General features: G+C 42.1%; 1 protein-coding gene across 1 annotated transcript in view; it reads right to left on the bottom strand.

Moving 5' to 3' along the window:
- Positions 1-681: 681 nt before the first annotated feature.
- Positions 682-23,193, bottom strand: part of LOC143791189 (microsomal glutathione S-transferase 2-like) — a 47,439-nt gene continuing 24,927 nt past the window's right edge. The window contains exons 2-5 of the mRNA XM_077279212.1: positions 18,380-18,479; positions 10,161-10,231; positions 5,763-5,844; positions 682-2,212 (exon numbers count right to left, since the gene is read on the bottom strand). Of these exons, the coding sequence (XP_077135327.1) occupies positions 2,074-2,212; positions 5,763-5,844; positions 10,161-10,231; positions 18,380-18,479 (392 nt within the window). The 3' untranslated portion in view covers positions 682-2,073. The remainder of the gene's footprint in view (positions 2,213-5,762; positions 5,845-10,160; positions 10,232-18,379; positions 18,480-23,193) is intronic.

The following is a 23,193-nucleotide window of genomic DNA, read 5'->3' as shown; positions in this document are numbered from 1 at the left end:
TTCTGCGAGTCTTCAGTGTCCATCAGTGCCCTCTTTAGCCTTTTGGGGGGCAGTTTTGTAGCTGTAATGAGCCCATTAGAATAACATTTTTAGGGTATTACACAAACCTTCTAGTTTAAATACATCTCTAACAAGGAAAGGTTTCTATAGATACCTCCATTTATCCTACTGAAAATAACGTCTGCTGACTCGGTTTTTCCAGACTAGGTACTTTCCACTTGTGCAATACGAATTGGACATCGGTTTTGATTTTTGAGCAATTGTTGCCACACAACTAATATAAAGTAATCTCAGTACGGCAAGAGAAATACAATTGAGTAACAGTAGAGGATTTTTGCTGCGATAATCTTGAGATCATTTTTAACAGTCTCCGTATATGCAAAGGTTCTATGACGTTTTCTGAAAACCTGAAGTGTATACATTTATCCAATGTATCAGTTGATGCCAGATTAAATTCATTTAATGTATGTTGTATAACCACTATTGCATACAGGATTTTTACTTTTGTCACGTACACAAATTAATAATACATGAACTCAAAAATTATAGATAATGTAAAGGTTTCCTGAGAAGGGAAATAGTTCCTTTTACTAAAAGGGCTGACTGGCCCTACTAGTTCAGTCTTTCATTAATATCATTTCATATAACGTTTATTTTATTTGGGAATTTTTATATTTTTTTGATATATAAAATACTACATATTTTAATTTTATTTATATATTGTCATGAATGTAAATTCTGTAAGTGGGCGAAGACGATCAAAAATATATAAAAAATAAACTATGTGCCTGCCGAACTTATTCAGTATTGAATGATCCATTTTGTTGGTGTCTCAGTCCCCTGATGACACAATGAATATGGCGAAACATGTTAGGGAGGGTGCCCTAAGGACAGCAAATTACAGCTTTCAATATAGTATATTCTGTGCCTGCTCCTAATTACAAAGTAATATATGCTAATATCTAATAGGTAAGCATATAGTTGGTTTTTCTTCTTCACACACTTATTATTAATTATAATTAATTATACTGAAAAAAGGACTATTTAAGACCTGATGACAGCTACACAAGGTGGTCCATGTGGCCCTTTTAGTAATTGCATGTACCCATTGTGAGTAAAAGCACTAAATCAATGAAATTGCCGTGAGGTAGAATACATATTTTCAAGACTCTTGTTCTTCCTCCTTTATTAACTATTATTCAGACCCTCTTCTTCTACATTCATGTGCCGTTGTACATGAGGATGATGAACACTATGGCCCTGATTAAAGGTTTTTAAAGGGTATTCCCATCTCCAAGATCCTATTCCAATATATAGTAGGTGTAATAATAATAATATCAAATACCTGAAATTAGAAATGTAGTATAGTTCTTCTGATTCACTATGTCTCTTACACCATGGGCAGGGCATTGTAGTAGCCTAGGTATCAATGGTTATGACCACTCATATAGTTGTAAGTGGTCATAATCATTGGTATCTAAAATACTGCAATATCCTGCACATGGATTAAGCAACATAGCTTATCAGAAGAAATATACTATATGTCTAATTGGAGGTATTTGCTAATATTATTATTATTACACCTACTACATATTGGGATAGGATCTTGGAGATGGAAATACACCTTTAATTCTCAATAAGCTTCCTGAAAATTCATCGTTTTTGGTGGCACGTCGACCTGTATAAACAAAAGGCGCTGCCGAAAATGATGTTCGATGTGCACAGAAAGATCTTTTAGCAATTGCAGCGGAAGTGCGGTCATCCTATCTAAACAATCTATTAAATGGCCGCCCATTGGTGGTTACTTAAAAAACGTACGTCAGTAAGCGTAAACACATCTTTAGACTGGTGACTGGAACTATGTAACCTGCAAACTCCCCTTGTTCAAAGCAAACCATTGTAACAAGAAAACTTGCAAACAATTTGGAGTTAATAGTAATGAAAATACCAGGCACCAAAATGCCATATAATAAATGTCAGTCTGTAAAAAAGTTACTACATGCATAAGATATTCTCAAAATAAGTCTAAAATGATAATAGTGATTATAAAAAGCAGCCATGTTGTCCTTCTCCTTAGCCTAGGACTCTGTGCCGGATTTTATTCAGTAGGTTCAGGTGAATGTATTTGTCCAGGACACTGTTCGTGAGTCCCGTCACAGACATGACCAGCAGCAGGATCAGTGCCATCTTGCACACAGAGAATCCCTTGAGCCTAGTGGAAAAGTGACAAAACTGGTATTAGCCATATCCGATAACTGGACATATAACAAAGAAGAACGAAGGTGACTACAGCCGTCACATCAATGACAGCATTAGATCTTGTTGCATGCTCATAGAAATAGCTCACTGTGCCTCGATAGTGTTTCCAGGTGCAAACTTTTAGAAAAGAACTAATATATACGAGAACCACATCTGATGTGTCACTGAATAAGGTCTCTATATGTTACACCACTTTTAGCATTGTAAACTGCTCACATTATGGAATAATCTCTGCAGAGCTGAGTAAAACTTGTTTTTTATTCTTTAATTTATCCTCTAGTTTATAAAATTTGTTATAGTTCAACTGTGCGTTATATGCCTTTTGGGGCATGTGATTCTTCCCCTGCTTAATGTTGACGAATCATAAGAAGACAGCAACATACAGGGGTAAAAAAAAAAAAAAGAGTATGCACCAACAGTAGCTTAGAGCAGGCTTTCTCCTGTGTGAGACATGTAATGGCAGACAGTCTGATCTCCTCACTGGTCTCACTGCAGAGCTGTGAGTGATTACAAAGTGCTCAGAATAGAGCAGAGATGAGTATGATCACATTCAAGCTTTCACCTCATAGCAACTGGTGGCAGCAGCATGGTGGCACAGTGGTTAGAACTGCTGTTGTGCAGCGCTGGAGCTCTGGGTTTGAATTCCACCAAGGACCACATCTGCAAGGGGTTTGCATGGGTTTTCTGCAGATACTCTGGATTCCTCCCACATCCAAAAAAATAATGATACGGGGTTTAGATCCCCAATGGGACAGTGATAATAATGTCTGTAAAGCGCTGTGGGGTAAGATGGCGCTATATAAGCAAAGCATAATAATAGTAATAAAAAATAACCAATGTGGTGTGAGAGTCAATAAATCAGATTGAACTTTATCTCTTTACAAACATGTCTGCAGCTGCAGCTCTCCCTGTCATGGTGCTCAGATCTGCACGTCTCCTCCCACACACTGACTGCTGTGAGATGAAAGGTGAAAAGTGTTCATGATCTCTGATCTGCTCTCGGCAGTTGACAAGAAAGGCGCGGTGTACACTACGTTTGTGGGCAATGCCAGATGCATACTCTCATGAGGTATACACCTGGCAGCAGGCATCCATCCATAAATATACAGTTACAGAAAGGGTAGATCGGCGCATACTGTCTATAGGGAGGTGTAGTATATTACATGGACGAGATATTGAAGGGGTCTGTGTCTCCCAAATTCTTGCTATATGTTGAGGAACGTCAGATAGCACATGTTTAACCCTAATGAGTAGTGATGAGCGAATATACTCGTTACTTGAGATTTTCTGAGCACGCTCGGGGGTCCTCCGAGTATTTTTTAGTGCTCGGAGATTTAGTTTTCATCACCTCAGCTGAATGATTTACATCTCTTAGCCAGCTTGATTACATGTGGGGATTTCCTAGCAACCAGGCAACCCCCACATGTACTCAGGCTGGCTAACAGATGTAAATCATTCAGCTGAGGTGATGAAAACTAAATCTCCGAGCACTAAAAAATACTCGGAGGACCCCCGAGCGTGCTCGGGAAATCTCGAGTAACGAGTATATTCGCTCATCACTACTAATGAGGTGTTTCACCTTAATCTCTCATCCAAGGGAGGGAGACTGCACAGGCCGTGTGCTGAAAAACCACAAGTATCACTGGTTGCTATTGACAACAGTAGTTTTGTGTGACTGGACTGGGCCTAGCTCAGCCATGTCTCAGTAGCCAGGGTTTATATTGTTTAGTTAGTGCCTGGAAAGGGCTAGGGATTTTGTGGTTGAGTATTTTTTTTTCTGTTCTGTGCAACCAGTGAATTTACACTGACACAGACACCAGTTTAAACATAGTGCGGCTTTCTGCTAATTAGATTCGGTGCACAGGGGCCGGACTGTACACGGGGTCCTCTCCTCCCTGTCTGTGATTCCACGGCCCCTCCACCTGTCTTTGGCCTTTGAATGACAGGCCACTGCTGAGATTTTAAAGAGAGGACGCAGGCCATTCACAGACTGGAGGCAGAAGGGGGGCCGGGGAATCACAGAGCGGAAGCAGACGGGGGTCCGGGGAATCACAGACAGGATGCAGAAAACTTCAAATGGTGATATGAAAGAACCACAAAGCGGATTTCTACACCAAAAGTATCAATATAATCAGCATTACAGCCCCAATACATCCGTGTCTTTACTTTACATTACAACATCGTGCTGACAGGTTCCCTTTAAATCATATGTCGGGAAAAACTCCCAAAGTCTACACAACTTGCCATGATATAGAAAACAGCTTATTGTGACTGCTGAAAATGTTGAGATTGTTTTATGAAGATAAAACCCCATTTAAAAAAGATATTTTCAAATGATGCATGCAAGATATAGCAGTAGTAACAGGAAAATCACAATGTGTGGTGATGTTACAAACTTAGCTTCTTCTGTGCATGGGCTCAGATCTAAGGGTATGTGCATACAGAGTTTTTTTAAAGGGAATCTGTCACCCCAAAATTGGCCTATAAGCTAAGGTCACTGACATCAGGGGCTTATCTACAGCATTCTGTAATGCTGTAGATAACCCCCGATGTATCCTGAAAGATAAGAAAAACAAGTTAGATTATACTCACCCAGGGGCGGTCCCGCTGCAATCTGGTCCGATAGGCGTCGCGGTCCAGTCCCTCCCATCTTCTTCTTACGATGACGTCCTCTTCTTGTCTTCACGCTGCGGCTCCGGCGCAGGCGTACTTTATCTGTCCTGTTGAGGGCAGAGCAAAGTACTGCAGTGCGCAGGTGCCGGGAAAGGTCAGAGAGGCCCAGCGCCTGCGCACTGCAGTACTTTGCTCTGCCCTCAACAGGACAGACAAAGTACGCCTGCGCCGGAGCTGCGGCAGGAAGAAAAGAAAAGGACGTCATCATATGAAGATGGGAGGCGCTGGACCCGGACCACGGCGCCCATCGGAATCGGACCGCCCCTGGGTGAGTATAATAAAACCTGTTTTCTTTTCTTTCAGGCGACATCGGGGGCTTATCTACAGCATTACAGAATGCTCTAGATAAGCCCCTGATGCCGATGGCCTTAGCTTATAGGCCAATTTTGGGGTGACAGATTCCCTTTAAGCATTTGTGGACTGAAAACTGAGCCAAACCTCCAAATCCTCCTCAAAACTGCTCAAAAACATAGAGGTTGTGCTCATTTATACAAACAGACTCTGTGCGACTTTGCATGTCTGCAGCAAAAGGAGCCCCCCAATAGTTTAGTTTGTAATGTGCTATACTGTCTCAATAATAATCCTTTCGGCTCCCTCTAGTGGTAGATACACGTAGTTCGTGTGTTGTCTTTGTAATCTCTTATCTGCACAGGGATGTCTAATCAGTACAGATAATTAGGTCAGAAAAAAAGCCTAATTAATATAAATGATAATGGAAATATTTCCTTATATTTTTTATATCCAAAGTATTGTGCTATTATTAGTCTTTAAATATGACACAACAGTATAACATAGAAATATGTTATAGATAGAGTGTGAATCCAACTTACCTGCCCTTAGCGGATTGAATATATCCATAAAAGTAGAGATGACGTCCATAGATATATAGTAAACCAAATAGCGAGGCTAGCTCTGAAACATAAGTCACATGTTCATCAGACATTAGCTGTGTATAACCAGCTTTAAGGGCTCATGCAGGCGAGAGTATAAATTGGATGTCCGATTTTTGATTGGCTAGCACATGGACCCATGTTATTTACACCAGTGTTCAGATGAACGATTTTTCTCTACATCCTATTGCCTGTGACAGCCATCCAAGTTGGTACAAGAGCGTGCTGAAGCTGTTAGTGCTTTGATAGACAGCTTGTCTGTCCAATCTGAGACTGAGAGGCGTCGGCTGTCTCCAAGTGTTCATTATCCCAGGTGATTGCCATGCTACTTAACTGAGCTGTGTCTCCCGGACCTCTGCCAGACGTACATTTAGCTAAGTGTGGTTTGTTCTCTCTGTGCCTTGTGTTCTGTATGTTGATCTTTCATTGCCTGACCTTGGACCTCGTTCTGACCATCTGTCTGTTTAACCCCTTCTTCTTTGATCTGCTATCCTCCTGGTATTCTGACCTCGGAACGTTACCTGACTACGCTTTTGTCTCCTCCTGTTTATGACGTACCCTCCTGGCTTCTAACCTCAGACTCCTTGACTATCCTGACTCACAGCTCAGCCATGAGAAGTGACTAGCGTCATAGATATCACACGGACATCATAAGGATGTCATATGGACGTAAAAAACGGAGATGCAGATGAAAAACGGATGAAAATAAGAAAAAAGTAGTCCAAGTTTTCTGGATGAACCTCGGCGGATTTATCATGCACTTATCTGCATGGGCTCAGGGCCGGCTCCAGGTTTTTGAGGGCCCCGGGCGAAAGAGTCTCATTGGGCCCCCCCTTTAACACATACCACAATTCATGAATCACAGATACAGCAGAGAAATATAGGTATAGTACAATGCCAGAATTCACTTCTTACATGAGTGATAGCTATTGTAAATTCTACAATACCATACAGCAGAGGGGCTTTATATAAGTCAAGCCCTTATATGCCAATTTTTGTGGAAAACTTTTTAGGCTATGTGCACATGTTGCAGAATTGCTGCGGAAATTTCCACGGCAATTCCGCAACTCCTGCTGCGGGTATATCGCATGCGGAATTGGCATGCGTTTTCCCGCTAAACACTAGCGTTTTCCAAGCGATCTGTAGCATCGCTTGGAAAACTGATTGACAGGTTGGTCACACTTGTCAAACAGTGTTTGACAAGTGTGACCAACTTTTTACTATTGATGCTGCCTATGCTGCCTATCCCCGACAGCCTTCCTGCTCCTCGCGATGCTCCGGTCCCAATAATGCATTGCGGCAATGACCCCAGATGAAGTAGCAGTCTCGCGAGACCGACGTCATCACAGGTCATTTTCGCAATGCATTATTGGGAATAGAAGCATCGCGAGGAGCGGGAAGGCTGTCGGGGACGCCGGAAGGTGAGAATATCATGTTTTTTTATTTTAATTCTTTTTTTTCTAACAATTATATGGTTCCCAGGGCCTGGAGGAGAGTCTCCTCTCCTCCACCCTGGGTACCAACCGCACATGATCCGCTTACTTCCCGCATGGTGGGCATAGCCGCATGCGGAAAGTAAGTGGATCAATGCTTTCCTATGTGTGCGGAATCCCTGCGATTCCACACAAAGAATGAACATGCTGCGTTTTTTTCCAGAATGCGATTCCGCCGCGGAAAAAAAACGCAGCATGTGCACAAAAATTGCAGATTGCATTCTAATAATAGGATGCTTAATGTATGCGCTTTTTTGCGTTTTTATAGAGAAAAAATGCGGAAATAAAGCAAAAAATCCTGAATGTGTGCACACAGCCTTAAAGTAAACATTAGAAAGTATTAACGTAGAACATTTGTAAAAGGGCAAAATGGGTTGCAGGCTGCAGCATCACAACACATCAGTATTCGTTGTCCCATTGTTTTGAATTCACTGTCGATTTGTAGTGCTGATGACTGACCCCAATAAGTGACATGTGCAAAAATGTATACATACAGTACATGTACATGGCACACACGTACATGACACACACACGTACATGGCACACACATACATACAGTACATATACACGGCGCACACACATACATACAGTACATGTACATGGCACACACATACATACAGTACATGTACATGACACACACATACATACAGTACATGTACATGGCACACACATACATACAGTACATGGAACATACGTATATGGAACACACATGTACATGGCACACACAAACATACAGTACATATACACGGCGCACACACATACATACAGTACATATACACGGCGCACACACATACATACAGTACATATACACAGCGCACACACATACATACAGTACATGTACATATCGCACACACGTACATGGTACACACATATACATGGTACATACATACAGTACATGTACATGGCACACACGTACATACAGTACATGGAACATACGTATATGGAACACACATGTACATGGCATACACATACATACATGGCACACACATGCTGCACAACAAATGCTCATTTGATACATGTGATTCATATAAACACATACACATAGCTCAGACAGCACACACTACACATACCACACACTATACACACATCAATTACACACACCTCAAATACACTGCTTTGAGATGTTCCACACAGTATCAGCTGCAGCTCCTCCTGCTCCCAGCAGCACTATCCCAGCAGACATCTCCCTGCCCTCTCCTCTGCTGGGACTGCCGACAAGAGCAGGAGGAGCTGACAGGAGCCATCATCACAGGAGCAGCACACACACAGGGTGCTGCAGCAGACTTATGGTACCTCACATCACAGCTCAGGTATGTAGGTGCCGGCCCGGGTCTTAGCTCTCCCTCCCCTCAGAAGCTCCGTGCAGGAGGACAGGAGGACGGTGCACTGGCCTATGAATACATGGCCTGTGGTGACATCACGGTCACATGGCAGGTCACATGATCATGATGTCACTACAGGTCCTCAACCAGTCTGTACATCGGAAGCTTCACTGATTATGATTATCAGTGGAGCTTCTGCTGTAGTAGCTGGGGGGCCCCTAACGCCGGCCCTGGCTGTATCTCAGACAGCATGAGTGGGCCACCCTGTCTCGCCAGGGCCCCGGCACTTGCCCAGGTGCGCCGGGTGTTGACGCCGACCCTGCATGGGCCCTTCAAGGGGTTTCCCATCTTGATTTAATTCAGAACAGCATGCACCAGGCTGTAAAAACAAAGCATAGTCACTCACTGATCCCTATCACTCCTCTAATGCTGTCAGGCCCACTGCCAGTCTCTGAAGCTCCTTTCTCGGCCTGCAAGTGACTGCTACAGCCAATCACTAGGAGCAGCACAGGCCTTACAGCTAAAACCAATCGCTAACTGTATCCAGGTACAGACTGGGGAAGAAATTCAGCCCTGGCATTTGAAATCACACAGGTTCATGGTGTCCCCGTCCCCAAGAACCAGATGGAATATATTACTAATATTACCCTGGATGGAGGAAAGGAAGATTTACTACAAGACCAATATTTCTAATTATACCACGGCATGCTGAGGTAAGTGATGGAGTGACTGACTTTGTGCTCTGTCACAACTGTTAACAGTATGGGTGTCTTGAGAACATTGATTCTGTTAACAACGTAGCACACAAGGCAGCCCAAAACCAGACCGGCCCTTCTGGCATTTGCCAGATTTGCCAAATGGCCAGTCCGGCCCTGACTGTATCAGTGTTGTGTTGGGCACAACTGTGTCCAATAATTGGCCCCAGTGGTCATCATCATCATCATCGCCATCAGGTTTAGATAGGGATCACTGAAAGATTGGCTGCAGCTGTCACAAGTCTGTCCCGCAAAGGAATCAAACAAATTGTCAAGGGACTTAGCAACAATAGAAGAAAACAATTGGAATTTGGTAATGTGGATTATATTTTTTTTACTTTCCTACTTTTTTTTTTTTTTTTTAAATGTCAGGGATGGAGATCTCCTTTAAAAAGACATATCAAATTTGAAAAAACGGACTGCTAAGCGCAGATGTGAGCCTACCCTAATGCATGCAATATTCTTGCCTTATAGAGATGGGGAATTTTTTTTAACGTCTTTGACTAAAGTAATTAGAGTCAATTTCGCTATTGACAAACTAGATGTCTCCACTTCTGTTTTCTGGATTTTCATCTAATTTCCTTGAGATGCTGAAGAGCCTTGTTATGCTATAGGAATATTGAACGTCACAATATTACAGACAGATTTGACATGTTAAAACGTTTACAACATGTGTACCTTATGAAACTGAGCTGTGGAATGACAGTCAATCTAATCATACACTCCCCTGATAATATAACATTTACAATCTCAAGAAAGGTAAATTACCTTGATTGAAGAACCAGCCTGCAACCCAAAGATCGACCAAAAATGTTGCATAAAATTCAATACAGTTTTGTCTGCAAAAGAGTATATAGTTATATATTAGTAGATTATATGGCTGTAGATTACAAGTATATACTAATCGGTTATCTTTTAAGTAAAAAATAAATATGTCAGCCAATATATTATAAAGTATACATACCATGTGAACATTTCCACATTACACCCACAAACTTAAATGTATTTTATTGGGATTTTATGTGATATACCAATATAAAATTGTAAGTATTTGTGCAGTATAAAGGAAATGATTCATGGTTTTCTAAATATTTGTAAAAAAATAAAAATAAATCTGAAAATTGTGCTGTGTATTTGTATTCAGCCCCCCTGAGTCAATTCTTTGTAGGACTACCTTTCACTGCAATTACTGCTGCACAACTTTTGGAGTATGTCACTAGCAGGTTTTCACATCCAGAGGTTGAAATCTTTGCCCATTCTTCTTTGAAAACTAACTTTATCTCAATAGGATTGGATGGAGAGCGTTTTTGAACAGTAATATGTAATGGGATTTAGGTCTTGGACTGTGACTGGGCCATTAACTAAATGATTCCATCGTAGCACTGGCTGTATGTTGAGGGTCGTTGTCCTGCTCGAAGGTGAACCTACGACCCAGTCTGAAGGCTTTTGAAGCCTTTAACAGGTTTTCTCCAGGATTGCCCTTTAATTAGGTCCATCTACCTTCCAATCAACTTTGAATAGTTTTCCTCTCACTGCTGAAAAAAAGCATCTCTATAGCATGATGCTGCCACCACCATATTTGTTGGTGGGGATGGTGTTTTCAGGGTGATGTGCAGTGTTAGTTTTCCACCACACTTAGTGTTTTGCGTGTAACCCAAAAAGTTCTACTTTGGCTCATCTAACCAGAGCATATGCTTCTACATGCTGGCTGATGGCATTTTTTCCAATCTGCAAACGAGACTTCTTATGGTTTGCTTTCACAAATGGCTTTCTTCTTGCCATTGTTCCATAAAGACCAGATTTGTGGAGTGAACAACTAATAGTTGTCTGTCATGATTCCCAATGGCAGGGAAACATCAGAACACAAAAATAACGGACGAGCTCTGGGTGATGGAATCTTGAGCTGACCGTGAGCTTAATCTACCACACAACTAACAGTAGCCAGGGAGCATACCTACGACTTCCTAGATGCCACGCGCCAGCCGGAGGACTAACTACGCCTGGTAGAGGAAGGAACAGACCTGGCTTACCTCTAGGGAAATACCCCAAAAGATGATAGCAGCCCCCCACATGTAATAACGGTGAGTTAAGAGGAAAAGACATACACAGTATGAAAGTAGATTTAGCAAAGAGAGGTCCACTTACTAGATAGCAGAAGGATACAAAAGAGGACTTCACGGTCAACTGAAAACCCTTTCAAAAAACCATCCTGAAATTACTTTAAGACTCCTGTGTCAACTCATGACACAGGAGTGGCAATTTCAGCCCGCAAGAGCTTCCAGCTACAGAGAATAACAAAAACTGCAAACTGGACAAAACATACAAAACAAAAGGACAAAGTCCACTTAGCTGATCAGCAGACTAATAGCAGGAACATGCAACCGAAGGCTCTGGTTACAATGATGACCGGCAAGGAAATGACTGGAGAGCAAGGCTAAATAGGAAACTCCCAAACACTGATGGGAGCAGGTGAACTGAGACAGCAAAGCACACACAAGTCACCAGTACCACCAGCAACCACCAGGGGAGCCCAAAAAGCGGATTCACAACAGTACCCCCCCCTTAAGGAGGGGGCACCGAACCCTCACGAGAACCGCCAGGGCGATCTGGATGAGCCCTATGAAAGGCACGAACCAAATCCGAGGCATGAACATCAGAGGCAGTTACCCAAGAATTATCTTCCTGACCATAGCCCTTCCATTTAACCAGATATTGAAGTCTCCATCTGGAAATACGGGAATCCAAGATCTTCTCTACAACGTACTCCAATTCACCCTCCACCAGCACAGGAGCAGGAGGTTCAGCAGAAGGAACCACCGGTACCTCATATCTCCGCAACAACGACCGATGGAATACATTATGGATAGCGAAAGATGCCGGGAGGTCCAAACGAAAGGACACAGGGTTAAGTATCTCCAAAATCCTATAAGGACCGATGAACCGAGGCTTAAACTTAGGAGAAGAAACCCTCATAGGGACAAAACGGGAAGACAACCACACCAAGTCCCCAACACGAAGGCGAGGACCAACACGACGACGGCGGTTAGCAAACTGCTGAGTCCTCTCCTGGGACAACTTCAAATTGTCCACCACTTGTCCCCAAATCTGATGCAACCGATCCACCACCGCATCCACTCCAGGACAATCCGAAGATTCCACCTGACCAGATGAAAAACGAGGATGAAACCCTGAATTGCAAAAAAAAGGAGAAACCAAAGTGGCAGAACTAGCCCGATTATTAAGAGCAAATTCTGCCAACGGCAAAAAGGCAACCCAGTCATCCTGATCAGCAGACACAAAACACCTCAAATAAGTCTCCAAGGTTTGATTAGTTCGCTCCGTCTGGCCATTAGTCTGAGGATGGAATGCAGACGAAAAAGACAAATCAATGCCCAACCTGGCACAGAATGCCCGCCAAAATCTAGACACGAACTGGGTTCCCCTGTCAGAAACGATGTTTTCCGGAATACCATGCAAGCGAACCACATTTTGAAAAAATAGAGGGACCAACTCAGATGAGGAAGGCAACTTAGGCAATGGTACCAAATGAACCATTTTAGAAAAACGGTCACACACCACCCAGATGACAGACATCTTCTGAGAAACAGGGAGATCAGAAATAAAGTCCATAGAGATGTGCGTCCAAGGCCTCTTCGGAACAGGCAAGGGCAACAATAACCCACTAGCCCTAGAACAACAAGGCTTGGCCCGAGCACACACATCACAAGACTGCACAAAAACACGCACATCCCGAGACAGTGAAGGCCACCAGAAGGATCTAGCCACCAAATCTCTGGTACCAAAAATTCCAGGATGACCTGCCAGCGAAGAAGAATGAACTTCCGAGATGACTCTACTGGTCCAATCATCAGGAACAAACAGTCTACCAGGCGGACAACGATCAGGTCTATCCGCCTGAAATTCTTGCAAAGCACGTCGCAGATCTGGGGAGACAGCAGACAAAACCACCCCATCCTTAAGGACACCAGCAGGTTCAGAATCCCCAGGAGAGTCAGGCTCAAAACTCCTAGAAAGAGCATCTGCCTTAACATTTTTAGAACCCGGTAAGTATGAAACCACAAAATTAAACCGAGAAAAAAACAACGACCATCGTGCCTGTCTAGGATTCAGGCGCCTGGCAGACTCTAGATAAATCAGATTCTTGTGATCCGTCAAAACTACCACCTGATGTCTGGCACCCTCAAGCCAATGACGCCACTCCTCAAATGCCCACTTCATGGCCAAAAGCTCCCGATTACCAACATCATAGTTTCGCTCGGCGGCCGAAAATTTTCGAGAAAAGAACGCACAAGGTCTCATCACTGAGCAGTCGGAACTTTTCTGCGACAAAACCGCCCCCGCTCCGATCTCGGAAGCATCGACCTCAACCTGAAAGGGAAGAGAAACATCAGGCTGGCGCAACACAGGGGCAGATAAAAAGCGGCGCTTAAGCTCCCGAAAGGCCTCCACAGCAGCAGGGGACCAATTGGCAACATCAGCACCCTTTTTGGTCAAATCCGTCAGAGGTTTAGCAACGCCAGAAAAACCAGTTATAAATCGACGATAAAAATTAGCAAAGCCCAAGAATTTCTGAAGACTCTTAAGAGAAGTAGGCTGCGTCCAGTCACAAATAGCCCGAACCTTGACAGGGTCCATCTCAATAGAAGAAGGGGAAAAAATGTACCCCAAAAAGGAAATCTTTTGAACCCCAAAAACACACTTTGAACCCTTTACACACAAAGAATTCTCCCGCAAAACCTGAAAAACCCTCCTGACCTGTTGAACATGAGACTCCCAGTCATCAGAAAAAATCAAAATATCATCCAAATATACAATCATAAATTTATCCAAATATTCACGGAAAATATCATGCATTAAGGACTGAAAGACTGAAGGTGCATTAGAAAGGCCGAAAGGCATTACTAAATACTCAAAATGGCCCTCAGGCGTATTAAATGCGGTTTTCCACTCATCCCCCTGCTTAATTCGCACCAAATTATACGCCCCACGAAGATCAATCTTAGAGAACCACTTAGCCCCCCTTATGCGAGCAAACAAATCAGTCAGCAAAGGCAACGGATACTGATATTTGACTGTAATTTTATTCAGGAGTCGATAATCAATACAAGGCCTCAGAGAGCCATCCTTTTTAGATACAAAGAAAAAACCAGCTCCTAAAGGAGATGAAGAAGGACGAATGTGTCCCTTTTCCAGGGACTCCTTAATATACTCTCGCATAGCAGCATGTTCAGGTACAGATAAGTTAAACAAACGACCCTTTGGAAATTTACTGCCAGGAATCAGATCTATGGCGCAATCACAATCTCTGTGGGGAGGGAGTGAACCAATTTTTGGCTCCTCAAAAATATCACGATAATCAGACAAAAATGCCGGAATCTCAGAGGGAATAGATGACGAAATGGAAACCAAAGGTATGTCCCCATGAGCCCCCCGACATCCCCAGCTTAACACAGACATTGTTTTCCAGTCAAGGACTGGGTTATGAGATTGTAACCATGGTAATCCAAGCACCAAAACATCATGCAAATTGTACAACACAAGGAAGCGAATCACCTCCTGATGGTCTGGAGTCATACGCATAGTCACTTGCGTCCAGAATTGTGGTTTATTACAAGCCAAAGGCGTAGAATCAATACCCTTCAGAGGTATAGGGACTTCCAGAGGCTCTAAATCAAACCCACAGCGCCTGGCAAAGGACCAATCCATAAGACTCAGAGCGGCGCCAGAGTCCACATAGGCATCCACGGTAATAACTGATAATGAACAAATCAAGGTTACAGACAGAATAAATTTAGACTGTAAAGTGCCAATTGAAATAGACTTGTCAACCTTCCTTGTACGTTTAGAGCATGCTGATATAACATGAGCAGAATCACCACAATAGAAGCATAACCCATTTTTACGCCTATAATTCTGCCGCTCGCTTCTGGACAGAATTCTGTCACATTGCATTTTCTCTGGCGTCTCTTCAAAAGATACCGCCAAATGGTGCACGGGTTTGCGCTCCCGCAAACGCCGATCAATCCGAATAGCCATTGTCATGGACTCATTCAGACCTGTGGGCGCAGGGAACCCGACCATAACAGCTTTAACGGCATCAGAAAGGCCCTCTCTGAAATTTGCCGCTAGGGCGCACTCATTCCACTGAATAAGCACAGACCATCTACGAAATTTTTGGCAGTATATCTCAGCTTCATCTTGCCCTTGAGATAGGGCTATCAAAGCTTTTTCAGCTTGAATCTCCAAATTAGGTTCCTCATAAAGCAACCCTAAAGCCAGAAAAAACGCATCCACATTGAGCAACGCAGGATCCCCTGGTGTCAATGAAAATGCCCAATTTTGAGGGTCACCTCGCAGCAAAGAGATTACAATCTTAACCTGCTGGACAGGATCTCCAGAGGAGTGAGGTCTGAGAGAAAGGAACAATTTACAATTACATTTGAAATTCAGGAACCGAGATCTATCTCCGGAAAACACCTCTGGTGTAGGAATTTTAGGTTCAGACATCGGAGTATGTATAACAAAATCTTGTAAATTTTGAACCTTGGTAGCAAGATTATTTAAACCTACAGCCAAACTCTGAGGGTCCATCTTTAAACAGGTGAGATCAGATCCATTCAAGGATTAGAAGGAGAGAAAGGCAAAGGCTGTAATTAGAGCTGAAATACAACTGACCCAACTATGGAGCAAGCATAGGGGAAAAAAAAAAAAAAAAAATCTACAGACTTCTTTTTTCTCTCCTTTCTTCTGCCAATAACTTTAACACAGGCCGGTCATACTGTCATGATTCCCAATGGCAGGGAAACATCAGAACACAAAAATAACGGACGAGCTCTGGGTGATGGAATCTCGAGCTGACCGTGAGCTAAATCTACCACACAACTAACAGTAGCCAGGGAGCATACCTACGACTTCCTAGATGCCACGCGCCAGCCGGAGGACTAACTACGCCTGGTAGAGGAAGGAACAGACCTGGCTTACCTCTAGGGAAATACCCCAAAAGATGATAGCAGCCCCCCACATGTAATAACGGTGAGTTAAGAGGAAAAGACATACACAGTATGAAAGTAGATTTAGCAAAGAGAGGTCCACTTACTAGATAGCAGAAGGATACAAAAGAGGACTTCACGGTCAACTGAAAACCCTTTCAAAAAACCATCCTGAAATTACTTTAAGACTCCTGTGTCAACTCATGACACAGGAGTGGCAATTTCAGCCCGCAAGAGCTTCCAGCTACAGAGAATAACAAAAACTGCAAACTGGACAAAACATACAAAACAAAAGGACAAAGTCCACTTAGCTGATCAGCAGACTAATAGCAGGAACATGCAACCGAAGGCTCTGGTTACAATGATGACCGGCAAGGAAATGACTGGAGAGCAAGGCTAAATAGGAAACTCCCAAACACTGATGGGAGCAGGTGAACTGAGACAGCAAAGCACACACAAGTCACCAGTACCACCAGCAACCACCAGGGGAGCCCAAAAAGCGGATTCACAACAGTTGTCCTTTGTACAGAATTTCCCACCTGAGCTGTGGATCTCTGCAGCTCCTCCAGAGTGACCATGGGCCTCTTGGCTGATTCGCTAGTTGGTTCTCTCCTTGCTTGGGATGTCAGTTTAGGTGGATGGTTATGTCTTGGTAGATTTGCAGTTGTGGTATACTCCTTCCATTTTTGAATGAATGATGGATTGAACAGTGCTTCGAGTGATCTTCAGGACTTCAGGGCTATTTTTTTTTTTTAATAACCTAACTCTGCTTTACTCTTCTCCACAACTTTATCCCTTACTTGTCTGGTGTGTTCCTTGGCTTTAATGATGCTGTTTGACCCCTCATGATTTTCAAACAAACTGCACTGGCATTCACAGAACAGCTGTAGTTATGCTGAGAATAAATTACGCTCAGATGGACTCAATTTGCTAATTATGTGACTTCTGGAGGCAATTGGTCACTCAGGATTTTATTTAGAAATATTAAACTACAGGGACTGAATACATATGCATGTCACAATTTTCAGATTTATACTTTTAAAATAATTAGAAAACCATGTATCATTTCCTTAACACTTTACAAATATTTGCTATGTTGTGTTGGTAAATCACATAAAAACCTTATGAAATACATTTAAGTTTGTGGGTGTATTGTGGAAAAGTTCATGGGGTATGAATACATTTCAAGGCACTGTATACTACTGTCTAATCATAAAGTGTGGCCTATACCCTGTGTACAGTAAAGGATCACTGAGTAATATACAGTATGTCCTGTACTAAAGCAAGTCACATGTAGTGTATTATCCACACAATTACGGGCATAACTACAGTGGATGCAAGGCCCTGGAACCTAAGGGGCCCCAAAAGATTCCAATAGCTCGTAATGGAAGATCAGATCTATTAAAGAATTGGGAACCACGTTGGACATTTTGCATTGGGGCTCTGGGGCTTCACAAAATACAATTTTTTTCTTACTTCTAATAAAACGTCTCCACTTACACTACATTGTAGAGCAAGTACCAGACACAGAATTTCACCAGTGGATCTTAACAATTTGGGTTTTACATGTTGTGTGCCATGGTTCCTCAGCCTGTGGCTCAGTCACATGTTGCTCTCAGGCCCCATGTATGTGGTGGAGTTGGGAGAGCTAGTGGTCAGTATAATCAGCATTGCATGGCCAGCGTTAGGCTAAGTTCACATCTGCAGTTAAAGTTCTGTTTTTCTCTTCCATCATAAGACTGAAAAATTAAGGTTCAATGCAATGATTGATCTCTCACATGATGGAAAAACCAACGGCCATTGATAATAATGGGATCTGTCAGGTTCTGTCAATGATTACTTAATTTTGTTAGATTAATAGTGCAGAATAATGGAGCCTTCAACATAGAAGTGAATCTAGTCTTACATAGGAGCAAAGTGAATAAAACTAAGAAATCATCTGAAATGCATGTTTCTCCATTAGTACCAATTACATACTGTGCTCTGAAGGTCCTCTCAAACTCCGGGTTTCCACTGACGGCTGGAGGTATCACCCTGTGCTTTATTCTGGACTTTCCCACCAGGTTTGCAAAATATGCTGCAATAAAATGTAAAGGGGTTAATAAAGTTACATATTTATACCCTGTTATGCAATGGTGCTGTTGTTTGCGTGAACAGTTGTTTAGAAAGGAACATATCTACTGAAATTTTAACATTTAGTACTAAATGCAAGGGCACATGGCGCCATCCTCCACAGAAGCAGCGCGTGATCAGAAATTTACCCCTTAACCCCCAGAGGTATTTTTGTTTTTGCATTTTAATTTTTTGCAGCTCTTCTTCCCAGAGTCATAACTTTTGTATTTTTTGGTCAAAATGGCCGTGTGAGGGCTTGTTTTTTGTGGGACGAGTGGTACTTTTGAAAGACACTATTGCTTTTGACATATCGTGTACTGGAAAATGGGTAAAAAATTCCAAGTGCGGTGAAGTTGCAAAAAAAGTGCAATCCCACAGTTTTGGTTTTTTTTTACCATGTTCACTAAATGCTAAAACTGATCTGCCACTATGATTCTCCGGGTCATTACGAGTTCACAGACACTAAACATGTCTAGGTTCTTTTTTATTTATTTAAGTGGTGAAAAAAATGTCAAAGTTTGTTAAAAAAAAGGAAACAAATTGTGCCATTTTCCGATACCCGTAGCGTCTCCATTTTTTGTGATCTGGGGTTGGGTGAGGGCATATTTTTTGCGTGCCGAGCTGATGCTTTTACTGATACCATTTTGGTGCAGATACGATCTTTTGATCGCCCGTTATTGCATTTTAATGCAATGTCGCGGCAACCAAACGTAATTCTGGCGTTTTTACTTTTTTCTCGTTACACAGTTTAATGATCAGGTTAATTTTTTTTATATTGCTAGATCCAGCAATTCTGAACGTGGCAATACTAATATGTGTATATTTGATTATTTTATTGTTTTAATTTGAATGGCGCGAAAGGGGGTGATTTGAACTTTTAATTTTTACTATTGGCATGCTTCAATAGTCTCCATGGGAGACTAGAAGCTGCAGTTGTCCAATCGGCTCTGCTACATACAGGCGATGATCAGATTGCCTGTATATTGCAGAACAGCTCACTTGCTATGAGCGCCGACCACCGGGTGGCACTCATGCCAATCTGGCTATGACAACCATAGAGGTCTGCAGGAAACCTCTGAATGTCATGCCGACCCATCGGCGATCATGTGACGAGGTCAAACAGGGGGTACTATTACGCCCGATGTCGGAAAGGGGTTAAAGTGTGTCTATTATTTTCAATTATTTTTGATATGTTATAAAGATTTAAACATGCTGCCAATCAGTGAAGTTCAAGGACCTGAGACCCACACCTATCACTTTAAACACAGACAGAGTAGACTCAATAGAAGGTTTATGGGTCGTACATCACTATATGATTATGATAGCGATTGATGATTTGAGAGATTGATGGGATCTCAGGACTCCCACCGATTGACAACACAATTAAGTCTGTATAAAATACACAAAAATCATTTGGAATAATAGTTACCCAACCATTATTTTGGTATTTTGATATTGTTTAAATATTATTTTAATAATATCAAGATAACAATAGAGAAGACACTGGTGGACCTATCTAGGCTTGCAGTCTAAGGCTGGTTTCACACTTGCGTTTTGATCTGCAGCGTTTTTAAAAAAAACGCAGGTGGTGAAAAAACGCATGTAAACGCGTGCAAATGCTGCGTTTTTTAGACGCATGCGTTTTTGCATGCAGAAAAAAAACGCGGCGTTTTGACGCGTTTACATGCGTTTTTCCTGCGTTTGCGTTTTTGAAACGCATGCTGAGAAGTGTGTGACAGCTGCCAATCATCAAAATCAACTAGAAAAACCACTATTAATAGAATTACATAGGGTTAGGGTTAGGATCCCTAGGGTTAGGGTTAGGGGTAGCTTTTTATTAGAAGAATGTCCTGGTCACCAGGTCACTGATAAGCCACCCCCCACCATCAAGGTGATAAAGGGATCCAAACCCTAACCCTACCCCTAACCCTAGGGATCCAAACCCTAATCCTAACCCTACCCCTAACCCTAACCATAACCCTTGGGATCCTAACCCTACCCCTAACCCTACCCCTAACCATAACCCTAGGGATCCTAACCCTAACCCTAAGGGTTAGGATCCTAACCCTAACCCTAAGGGTTAGGGTTAGGATCCCTAGGGTTAGGGTTAGGATTCCTAGGGTTACTAGGGATCCTAACCCTAACCGTTACCCTAGGGATCCTAACCCTAACCCTAAGGCTTAGGATCCTAACCCTAAGGGTTAGGGTTAGGGTTAGGATCCCAAGGGTTAGGGTTAGGATCCCTAGGGTTACTAGGGATCCTAACGTTAGGGTTAGGGTTAGGATCCCTAGTAACCCAAGGGTTAGGGTTAGGGTTTTCTTGTTTTTTTTGTGTTTTCTTGTGTTTTTCTATAGAAACGCATGCGTTTAAAAACGCATGCAAACGCATGTGCTTAAAAACGCATGCGTTTACATAGACAGCAATACATTTTTTTGCCGCGAATAAACGCATGCGTTTTTTTGCGGCAAAAAAATGCCGCTAGAAATTACTACAAGTTGCATTTCTGCAACTAAACGCAAGCGTCAAAAAACGCATGCGTTGCCGAAAATGCGTCAAAACGCATGCTAAAAAACGCATGCATTTTTAATGTTAAGTATAGGAAAAAACGCATGCGTTTTTTTGCACTAAAACGCTGCAGATCAAAACGCAAGTGTGAAACCAGCCTAAAAAAACCCTTATAAAATATAACTTTTAATAAGTTTTGTTAAAAGAGAAATCATAAATACCCACTACGAAGGTGAAAGTGCAATGGCCAAAAACAATATTTAATATATACAAATAATTCTAAGTGGCTAATATATCCAGAAGGTAGCCTGGTATAATATATAGAACCCTAGCTCTTTAGCCTTCTGTTGTATGCAGTAATGTGGTTTATTATAACTGCTATATAAATTCCAATATCACCAAAATCTGACCAAATAACATTTTTTTTGTCAGACATGGAGTAAAAAACAACTAATAGCCCTACAGCACACCGCCTCCATGTAATCGGTATAACAGTTTGCCCAGGGTACCCACAAAAAATGCAATATAATACTGCCTAAATTGATATTTTGTTCAGCGATATATTGCTTAAAATATTACTTTTCAAAAGGAGGTGAGCAAAGTTTGGGCCCCCCAGGTCAAAATGACTGTTTTTGTGAACAGTTAAGTAACTTGAAGATGAAATGATCTTTTTTTTTTCATCTTTTACATTTTAAAATTTACAAAAAGGAAAATGGGCCAATGCAAAAGTTTGGACACCCCGCATAGTTAGTACCTAGTAGAATCGTCTTTTGAAAATATCACAGTTTGCAATCTTTTTTGTAGCCACCCAAGAGTCTTTCAATTCTTGTTTGAGGGATTTTCATCCATTCTTCCTTGGAAAATTCTTCCAGGTCTGTGAGATTCCTGGGGCGTCTTGCTTGCACTGATATTTTCAGGTCTAGCCACAGATTTTCAATGATTTTCAGATTGGGGACTGTGAGGGTCATTGTAAAACCTTCAGCTTGCACCTTTTGAGGTAGGCTATTGTGGATTTTTACGTGTGTTTACGGTCATTATCCTTTTGCAGAAGCTATCCTCTTTTCTACTTCAGCTTTTTTACAGATGGTGTTATGTTTGCATCAAGAATTTGTTGAACTTTCATTGAATCCATTCTTCCCTCTACCCATGTTCCCAGTGCCACTGGCTGCAGCACAACCCCAAATCATGACTGATCCACCCCCATGCCTAATGGCTGGCGAGATGTTCTTTTCCTGAAATTCTGTTCCCCTTTTTTCTCCACACATACTTTTGATCATTGTGGCCAAAGAGTTCTATTTTAACCTCATCAGTCCACAGGACTTATTCACAAATGCATTAGGCTTGTTTAGATGTTCTTTTGCAAACTTCCTATGCTGTATGCTATGGTGAGGACACAGGAGGGGTTTTCTTCTGATGACTCTTCCATGAAGGCCATAATTGTGCAGGTGTCTTTGAACAGTGGAACAATGTACCACAACTTCAGAGTCTGCTAAGTCTTTCTGAAGGTCTTTTGCAGTCAAGCTGGGGTTGGTAATTGCCTTTCTAGCAATCATACGAGCACCTCTCACTGAAATTTAGCTTGGTCTTCCAGACCTTATCTTGACCTCCACTCTTCCTGTTAACTGTCATTTCTTAATTACATCTTGAAGTGAGGAAAAGGCAACTTAAAAACGCTTTGCTATCTTCTTATAGCCTTCTCCTGCTTTATGGTCCTCCATCATTTTCATTTTCAGAGTGCTAGGCAGCTGCTTAGCAGAACCCATTGCTGCTGCTTTTCAACAAAAAGTTAGAGGAGGCTGGGTTTTTACAAAGTTGGGAAATTTTCATCATCTGGCCTTACGATGATAGTGAACAAGCCACAACCCTAACAGGCTAATTAAGGTCTGAAACCTTGGTCAAAGTTATCTGAGCACACAAATCACCAAGGGTGCCCAAATGTTTGTATCAGCCCATTTACCTTTTTAGAATTTTTAAAATTTGAAAAATGACAATATATATTTTTTTGCCTAGAATACAAAGGAAATGTGTAATATTTACCTTTGGGCCTTTTAGAGATCATTTCATCTTCAACTTGCTTAACTGTTCCCAATAACAGTAATTTTGACCAGGGGTGCCCAAACTTTTATTTACCAGTGTAAAACATCACTGACAGTAGGTGGTAGAGCGACTTACC

The sequence above is a fragment of the Ranitomeya variabilis genome, chromosome 1 (assembly GCF_051348905.1).
Source record: "Ranitomeya variabilis isolate aRanVar5 chromosome 1, aRanVar5.hap1, whole genome shotgun sequence".
Classification (NCBI taxonomy): domain Eukaryota; kingdom Metazoa; phylum Chordata; class Amphibia; order Anura; family Dendrobatidae; genus Ranitomeya; species Ranitomeya variabilis.
Note: the sequence above shows the minus strand (reverse complement) of the source record. Positions and strands in the feature narration are given on the sequence as shown.